This window comes from Syngnathus leptorhynchus, chromosome 22 (genome assembly GCF_054491065.1).
Source record: "Syngnathus leptorhynchus isolate UIUO chromosome 22, UIUO_Slep, whole genome shotgun sequence".
Lineage (NCBI taxonomy): Eukaryota > Metazoa > Chordata > Actinopteri > Syngnathiformes > Syngnathidae > Syngnathus > Syngnathus leptorhynchus.
In genome coordinates this window covers 3,741,922-3,750,338 of record NC_141216.1, presented here as the reverse complement: position 1 = coordinate 3,750,338, position 8,417 = coordinate 3,741,922, and the positions used below count along the sequence as shown (strand labels likewise).

The following is an 8,417-nucleotide window of genomic DNA, read 5'->3' as shown; positions in this document are numbered from 1 at the left end:
ACCCACAGTTGCGCTCGGGATAATTCAGTGTCAATGTTGCTCACTGAATCTATTGATTGCAATTTCTACCGGATTTTTTACTTTTTTTAATCACAAAAACAGTTTCCTCATTAATTTCTCTGGTCATGGTGGTGTTAAGTCCAAACACTTGCACCTTAAGTCTTAAGGCGCAAGTGATTGGACTTATTTGGATCATGAAGAATCTTTTAGAGATGGCCTCCTCATCTTGCAGAAAGCGACGAAGCTCCTTGAAATTTGCTTTCCACCTGCTCCCACCCTCGTAAAGTGCGTGCAGTCATGTGGAAATGACAATTTACGAATGTCGCTCAGGCACTTAAACGCCGCATTGATGTCCATTAAGCTAAGGGTGAGTATGCAAATACTTCCGGTTTAATTTTCACAATAAACAAAAAAGGCATTTCGCAGTATTCTTTCCGCGTAGAATTGAGCCATGTTTTCATTCCTGGTATGAATATTTAATAATGTTTAGTGATAGATAACAACCTGGTTAAATATAACAAACGCTTTGGTTCGTACTGGCTTGCCTTATTCCCTTAATGTCTTGACAGCTTTGACGGAAATGTCATCTTGCTGTTTAACTTGACTTAAGTCGCGCCAACAGAATGGAAGGCTTTGGTCGCCCAAGCCGGAGGAAACAATTGCGTGTAATTTAATTTGCAGAGCGGACATTTATCCAGGCCTTACTGATTCCGAATGACGGCGAGCCGCCTCGGAACTTGTGTTTAGGTTGTGCGGCGTTTGACTTCGAGCACGTTGGCCGCCGCCAGTGACGGTGGCTGGCCTTGTTTATGCTGCGCTTCGGATCAGCGAAGCAGGCCTCCGCTCCGGTCTGATGCCAGTTTAACACCTCCGCTGGTTTGTTCCCATCGGCCCATTAGCTCACCAAGTAAGCCCCACAACCTCCTTTTCGCATTTCTATACAAATATCTATGTATGAATTTGTTTTTCAAAACTCAAATGCCCGTCGGTGTGGTGTGTTTTTGGCGCTGCGGCCCAGAACGACGGCGTTTATTGTTAGCCGTTTGCTCGCATTAGTGCTAACGCTGAAGCTAACGATTTAGGCGCTGTTAAGAATTGTACAAGTTGCCGATTAAAAGGCATTAAATCGTCGCTCGTCTTGACATTTAACTCGCCCCAACAACAAGCACGAGATGGTGCCGACGGCCTCTTATTAGCTTTTGTTATTAGGCTAATGCTAGCTTTGTTTTGACCCACCAATCTGGAAGTTTCTTCATGTTTTGGGATTTGAGATGACACCACACCATTTTGTCTCTTCGAAAAACACACCAGACGCAGACCCTCAACTTGGTAGCAAGAATTCGCTCATAAATGTTCAGAAGTGCAACAAGTGATGATCAAATTATAGGACAACAATATTGGCCATCGTTTTGAGACTTTGTGGAGCTTGGATTTGTCCTAAACCACAATGACATTTTGTCTAATCCTGCAATCTTTCTGCTTCCTTAGAAAATATGAGCCAGGTGCAACAATGACATCCCGATTTGGTAAAACCTACAGTCGCAAGGGGGGACAGGGCACGTCCAAGTTTGACGAAGTGCTATCCACCAAGAGGGGCACCCTGAGCACAAAATGGGGCGACACCACCTTCAAGGCCAAAGTGGGCTCCAAGCGCGCCGGCGCGCCAAAGGGCTCTTTGTCCCCGGATGCTCACAAGCGAGGCCGACTCGGCGGGGACGGCTCGGACGACCCCTTCGGCTTTGATAGTGATGACGAGTCCAAGCCGGTGTCCTCTCGCGGAGGTGGCAAGTCGTCGCCCGCCAAGGCGGAAGCCCCTCGGGTGGAGACAGTGGGGCTCAAGCCGGAGTCCAGAAACCGGTCCGGCTTCCGCGAAGAAGTACGCGCCTCCACGCTGGAGGCGTCATGGCCGCAGCGTCGCGCTTCCTTCTTTGACAGCAACCATCCTGGCCAAGGTAGTTGTGGGCGAGGCACCTGTTTTAAAATCCCAGAGATACCTTGCGCTCATTTCGTCTTTTCAGCAGAAAATGCGGAAAGCTCCTCGCCGTCTTGGGAGAAGCAGCACAGCTACGCCTGGTACCAGAACGCCTCAGACAGCGACCGGAAGCCTTGGGCGCAGACGGCCACACTGAAGACCTCCACCTCCATGCACAACGTCACCAATCAGGCGGGCGACGTGAAGGAATGGACTGGCGAAGCCGCTCCCGCCAGCGCGACCAACGCAGCTAGCTTTAGCGGCGCCGCCGAGCGGCCGGGTGCCACGTGGCAGCGAAAGAGGGCCGCCGAGCAACCGTGCGACAGGTACCGACGTTTTTATTTCTGTTTAGAAAAAATTCCAAAATGCAGTTGTTTGTACACAGTCGACATTTTTTGAAGAAATGGGCGCACAACCTAAATCTAGTTTGCCCGCGCTCTTCAAATCAGGAAAATGTCCTCCAAGGCATTTTGTGACCCGGATGGCATGCGCTTGTGCTAGACTGCACTTGTTTCTCTGCTCTTTAGTCAGAACCGGTCCGCATCCAAGAAGGGAACCAACACGGACCTGTATAACTTCGACAAAGTCGTCGCCCATCAGGAAAGCCGCGACGATGACGATGACTCGGCCAAGTACAAACTCCGATACTTTGGTTTCGACGACACGAGCGACGACAGAGACGACGGCGACAAGAATTGCGAGCCCCGAGTCAGGATGTGCCTGAAGACGGCCGCGGTCGCCGAGGAAACCCGGCCCGTCGCCGTGGACGATGAGCCCGTCGGGAGCCTCCCCGCGCTCGCCGGACCCGCCACCAAGCGGAGGAAAGAACGCGGGCAGAGGCGGGGCAGCGCCTCCCGATCAGGTGCGGTCCCTCTGGTCCTTTCCAAAGCGTGTGGAGTCGCCATCGATGATTCCAACTTGAAGATTCTGACTTGTTCTACGCTCAGAACGCCGGGCCTCTTTGACAGTGCTGATCTTTGTCTTTCTTTTTTTTTTCCCCCCGGCGCTTGACCAGAGTGGAGCGCTCGCTTGCCGGATAGCGTGGCCACCGCCGATGTGTTTAGTGTCTCCGGGGACAGTAGCGAGACGATGGCCGCCGGCCCCGGGAGCCCCCCTCACGGCAAGCCGGCCGACAAGAACCACGACACCTGCCGGAGAATCTTCAGTGCGCAGAAGAAGGTGAGACTGGGCCGTCATGACGAAAAGAATTATCCAACAAATGTGTGTGTGTGTGTGTTGTAGTCTCCCACCAAAGCAGTGTACAACGCTCGCCACTGGACGCTGGAGAGCCAAGAGGAGCCCATTCCGTCCTTCATGTGCCGCCCGCCGGCGAATCCCGTAAGACCCCCTGCCGGCCGCCTGCAAATGCTTCTTTCAGCCAGGTCCGACAATCTCCCCGTGACGTTCCGCAGTCGCCGCAGCCGTCAGGAGGAGCAACTGCCCACCAGGTGTCGGAAGCGCCCACAGACAATGGCGTGGTCTTCAAGGCTCCGCCTCCTCCTCCCAAGGTCACCAAGTGCGTCCACATCCCCACCGACCCCTACCAGGACAACGTCATTACCCTCAAGTGTCGCAAGGAGCACAAGGAGGTGCGCACACTGCCGCCAGTGCGAGCGTTAGCGCGGCCACGCTAACGTGTCGGCTTTTGGCTCCACTCAGCTGTTCACGGTGGTCCAGCACGTGAAGCACTTCAACGACGTGGTGGATTTTGGCGAGAACCAGGAGTTCATCGACGACTTTGAGTATCTGGCCGCTGGCCTGAAGAGCGGCCAACCGCTGTACACGCGCTGCCTCAGGTAGGACCAGGATGCCCTGGCGCTGGTGGCGCTTTCCCTTTTGGTTCACGCCGTCCGTCCGTCCGCCCGCGTGCGTGCAGTGTGATCGGCCTGGCGACGCGCTGCGCCATGCCCAGCTTCCGGATGCACCTCAGGGCGGGAGGGAAGGTGGCGCAGGTCTTCAAGACGCTCAGCGACGCCCCCCAGCACCAGGCGAGTCCCGCTGGCTAACTCCCCCGTGACTTTGAAAAGTTGAGCTCCTTCATTCCGGTGGTGTTTCTATTTTTTTGACCGAGCGCTCGCTTTGGCTTGCGTCACGCAGAACCTGGCCATGTGCACCGCCTCCCTCATGTACATCCTCAGCCGCGACCGACTCAACATGGACCTGGATCCCTCGTCCCTGGACCTGATGATCCGGCTGCTGGAGCTGGAACCGAACCACGGCGGCTGCGACGACTCGGCGTCCCAGCTGAGCGCCAGGGAGATCTGCAAGATGAAGGAGAAGATCCGCAAGCTCTGCGACACGGTGCACAACAAGCACCTAGACCTGCAGAACATCACGGTGCCACGCTCGCTCGCACTCACGCACACGCTCGTCGCTTTGGCTCGCGCGTGACCTTGTCGGGGTCTTCCTTCACGCAGACGGGTCACCTGGCCATGGAGACGCTGCTCTCGTTGACGTCCAAGCGGGCGGGCGACTGGTTCAAAGAGGAGCTGCGACTCCTGGGCGGCCTGGACCACGTGGTGGACAAAGGTTTGACCCGCGTTTGTCTTTGCGTGTGTTCCACGCACTAATAAAATACGTGTGGCACCACAGTGAAGGAGTGTGTGGACAACATGAACGCGGAGGACGACGAGGACAAGCTGGTGTCGTCATTGTGGGGAGCTGAGCGATGTCTTCACGTGCTGGATAGCGTAAGCGCGTGCGGCAGCCATGTTGACACAACACAGCACGGTGCATCACGCGTGTGTGTGTTTAGGTGACGGTGCACCACGTGGAGAATAGTACCTACTTGATCGCCTACAAAGACTCAACACTCATCGTGTCCTGTGCCAAGTGAGTGACGCATACTTTCCAGCAATGGTCTTCATATTTCATATTGCCTCGAAGGTTGATGTTGGTCAGGCCCATTTATTCTTTTTGATTGATTTGCCGTGATTCCACTCGGAGTCAACGACGTGGTCCACCGTGTCAAATGATTGGGGAGAAGGGAACGCGAATGACGTGCTAACGCGGCGCCCCCCGCAGGGCGCTACGGCACTGCGAGGCCATGATCCAGCGCTACAGCAGGGAGCTCGGAGGTGAACAGAGCGCCGGCGGTGGGCTGCTGCTGGCCAAAGCGGTGGAGAACTGCATGAGGGCCACCATTGTCGTTCTGCTCAACCTGACGCAAGACAACGGTCAGCCCACGCACGCAAGCACGCAGTGCAGATGCAGACGCTCGTAAACACGCCCGTGTGTGTGTTGGCAGAGTGGGGCAGCACCAAGACGGGCGAGCAGGACGGCCTGATTGTGACGGCACTCAACTGCGTCCTCAGAATTCCTCAGTACTTTCCTCAGGAGAAGCGCTTCGACATGCGCGTTCTGGTGAGCACCGGTGAGATGGTTGCGCTCGTGTCGCGGGAGCGTCGCTCACGTGCGCGTGTGTGTGTGTGTGGTCAGGGCCTGGGCCTTCTGATCAACTTGGTGGAGTACAGCGCCAGGAACTGCTACTGCTTGACGGAAATGGAGACGGAGGGGGGTCAGGGTCCCTGCGACTCCACCGTGCTCCTCCCGCCATACCAGCAGGACCTCGTCATCGGCGACGGTCAACTAAGCGCTGTCGTCGCGCTTGTTCGGGTACGCCTCGGCGTCAAAGGCGCCGACGCCTGCCCCCCCCCCCCCCGTTGAACCGTCTCCGTTCCACCCCAGTTGTTCGTGCAAAGGGAGCGAGCTGCCGCCGTGGCTGAGGCGCAGACGGACGACCTCATCAAGGAGCCGGTCAAGCCGGCCGACAAGAGCGGCGAGTGGCGGGAAACGGGTGGCGAGATCCAGTGGGTGGCCAACGAGGACGTCAGGGAAGAGGAGGAGGATAAGGACGACAAGAAGAAGGAGGAGGAGCAAGACGGCGAGCTGGACCTCAGCAAAGGTGAGCCGCCAATGAAAATGGCTTCGAGCGGCCAGCCGGTCTCTCACCGCCGACTTTTTGCTTTTAGCTCTGCAGCACGCGGGCAAGCACATGGAGGACACCATGGTGGCCTCGTACACAGCTCTGCTGCTGGGCTGCCTCTGCAAAGGAAGCCCCGTGAGTGAAAGCCCACCTGCGGACTGCGTGCGCTAAGGCTAATGCTAACACTTGTGCTGTGTGTGCCTCAGATGAATGTGACTACTGTGAGAGAGAACCTGCCTCGGGGGGATTTCTCCATCATGACGGAGCTCCTCAGGAAGTTCCTCAACTTCATGAGCCTCACAGTAAGTTGCCCGTTTGGCGGGGGTGCATAATTATGCTGCTCTAATTCGACTGCTGTGTCTCTAACTCTCTTCTCTCTCCGCAGTGTGACATCGGCACCAGTGGACACAAGTCCATCTCCAAAGTCATCGACTATCTGGAGCACTGCTAGACACACACACACACACACACACACACACACACACACACACGGTTGACCTCCAGTCAGTATTTCCAATCCTCTCCAGTTTGCCCTCTCATCTCCTCTTTTGTTTGCGGTCTGTGTATCGTTTGTCATCTGGATCCCCGCCGTTTTGGGTTCTCCTATTGTCAGAGCACTTGAACATGCTTCCTCTCAGTTGCGACGTTTCATCAGCACACACACACACACACACACACGAGCACAGCCAAACGTTTACAAGAGCTTTATGGAGGAGCGTGGAGGATGTTTGTGTACATAAGTTGGCAGTGCATGATGGGAAGCGGGTGGGCGAGGAGGCTCGGACTACTTTTGGCAAGTTTTTACAGCCCTTTGTTTTTGTTGTTTTTTTGCGCCTGTTTCTCTCTTCCTGCGTGTTGAAAGCTTGTTAACGGGGCGCCTGCGTTTGTATGGCTCTTTGCTTACGTGTACATACTTTGAGAAGAATAAAAATTGTTACTTTTAATACCTGCCGCCGAGTTCCTTTTTCCGAGTTTCCTAAATTGCTCCTTTTCATCAGAAACAACCATTTTGTTCTCATTTGTACTCGCGGTAACCAATTTGGCCAAAATTGCTTGTTTTGCAACCAAACAGCCACTCAATTTGTCATTTTGTATTTCCAAGTCGACTCCAAATTGTCCAAACGTCTGAAAGGCCGTCATTCCATCCCTTTTGTATTTCAAGGCACCGACAACTGCTGTGCGCTATTTGGAATTTTGTTTGCAATCAAGGAGCCAGAGATAAAGCAGTGAATACATTTTAATGAGACTATTTTAGAAAGAGGAAAAAAAAAACATGTCAATGCAACAAATACTTCAAGCATGTTAACAAGCAAGCAGGTCTGACGCCCAAGTCCAAACGTTGACAAAGAAGTGCAGCAGCAGAACCCCAAGTCCAAAAGTCTGGGCTGCAGTGCGGCAGGTGTGTGTGGTCCTTTCAGAATTTGCCGGCCGTTCATCTGGGCCCCTCTTCCCCGAGGGGCTCCCCGCGCACAGCCTCCCCATCGCTCCCTTCCTCCCATTCCGTCTCCTCCGGCGTGTCGCCACGCAGCAGCTCGTTGAGTGTGGCGATGTAGATCTGCGCCATCTGCAGCGTCTCGGACTTGGACAGCTTCTTGTCGCTCTGCAGCTGCGGGATGACGCTGCGCAGCCGGTCAAAGGCCACGTTGAGGCCGAGCATGCGTCGCCTCTCACGGGCGTTAGCGGCCAGACGCCTCCGCCGCTGGGCGCGCTCGACGGTCCGCGCATCCGCCGCCTGAGGGAGGCCGCCGAGGAGCGCACCATCTCCGAGCCGCCGCTGCGCGAGGGCGCACGTGGGACTGCCGGGCTCGCCCTCGGGCTTGGCGCGCTGGAGCGAGTGGATCTCCGGGATGAAAGGCGTGAAGAGGCTTCTGCGCGGAGGCATCGTCGACTTTTGTCTCCTCGGCTGCATGCGGCGGCGTGTGATGAGCTTGAGGCTGGCCGGCCGCCCCATTTATACGCCCGTGTGGCTGCCGCCCGCGTGGTGGGCGTGTGTGGCTCCGGCAGCCGAAAGGCGGCCCCGCTCGGCGGGAAGTCCACTTTGGAGAGTTCATCAAAAGGGGATTAGAGGCGCGCGGGTGCACACGCACGCTCAACCTTCATTGGAAAGCCACCAAATGAAGCGATGAACCTCGCGTGATGTCACGTCTTCCCAAACCTCACCCGTTGCCGTCCCAATACAAGCGCATAGCAAAGCACATTATGTTGTCAATATGAAAATGTGGAATTTGGACAAAAGCATTGGACACAATGGAGAGTTTCGGTCAAAAGTATCGAGACACCTCCAAACTTTGTGCACACCATTGTTGTCTGGCCTGTTCCGGATCTCGTTCACTGTCGGGTTTGATCTGCGGTGCGAGTCTTGTGTCAATGAGCCGTTTGATTGGCTGTAATGAAGCGTAGACGTGACACAGCAGGTCCTCCTGTTGGTCCTTCAGAAGAACCCACAGTGAAAGTATGGTGTTCTTCTGCTTTAAGGAAGATTTTCATTGTTTGTGAGCAAGAGCAAAACCACTCGTGTCC

General features: G+C 55.2%; 1 protein-coding gene across 2 annotated transcripts; it reads left to right on the top strand.

Annotated features, from left to right (window-relative positions):
* The first annotated feature begins 577 nt into the window (after nt 1-577).
* LOC147039434 (wings apart-like protein homolog) lies at nt 578-6,841 on the top strand. Of its 2 annotated transcripts, XM_085904270.1 has the most exons (20): nt 581-907; nt 1,489-1,952; nt 2,019-2,298; nt 2,500-2,834; nt 2,988-3,151; nt 3,215-3,310; nt 3,385-3,561; nt 3,632-3,768; nt 3,849-3,960; nt 4,070-4,309; nt 4,390-4,501; nt 4,565-4,662; nt 4,728-4,804; nt 4,997-5,148; nt 5,220-5,335; nt 5,411-5,587; nt 5,660-5,876; nt 5,944-6,032; nt 6,104-6,199; nt 6,283-6,841. In XM_085904270.1, exons 2-20 carry the CDS (start codon nt 1,511-1,513, stop codon nt 6,346-6,348), a joined length of 3,183 nt encoding a protein of 1,060 aa, XP_085760396.1. In that variant the 5' UTR covers nt 581-907; nt 1,489-1,510; the 3' UTR covers nt 6,349-6,841. The 2 variants fall into 2 exon arrangements, with proteins under 2 accessions (XP_085760395.1, XP_085760396.1); XM_085904269.1 differs by having other exon boundaries at nt 578-907; nt 1,489-2,298; nt 5,660-6,032.
* The last annotated feature ends 1,576 nt before the right edge of the window (nt 6,842-8,417 follow it).

Excerpts from the sequence above, each read along its gene's own strand:
- LOC147039434 (XM_085904269.1), top strand. The coding sequence starts at position 1,511 with ATGACATCCCGATTTGGTAAAACCTACAGTCGCAAGGGGGGACAGGGC. Across the intron at positions 5,149-5,219 it reads CAACCTGACGCAAGACAACG|AGTGGGGCAGCACCAAGACG; the intron begins GTCAGCCCACGC and ends GTGTGTTGGCAG. Across the intron at positions 5,588-5,659 it reads CTGTCGTCGCGCTTGTTCGG|TTGTTCGTGCAAAGGGAGCG; the intron begins GTACGCCTCGGC and ends GTTCCACCCCAG.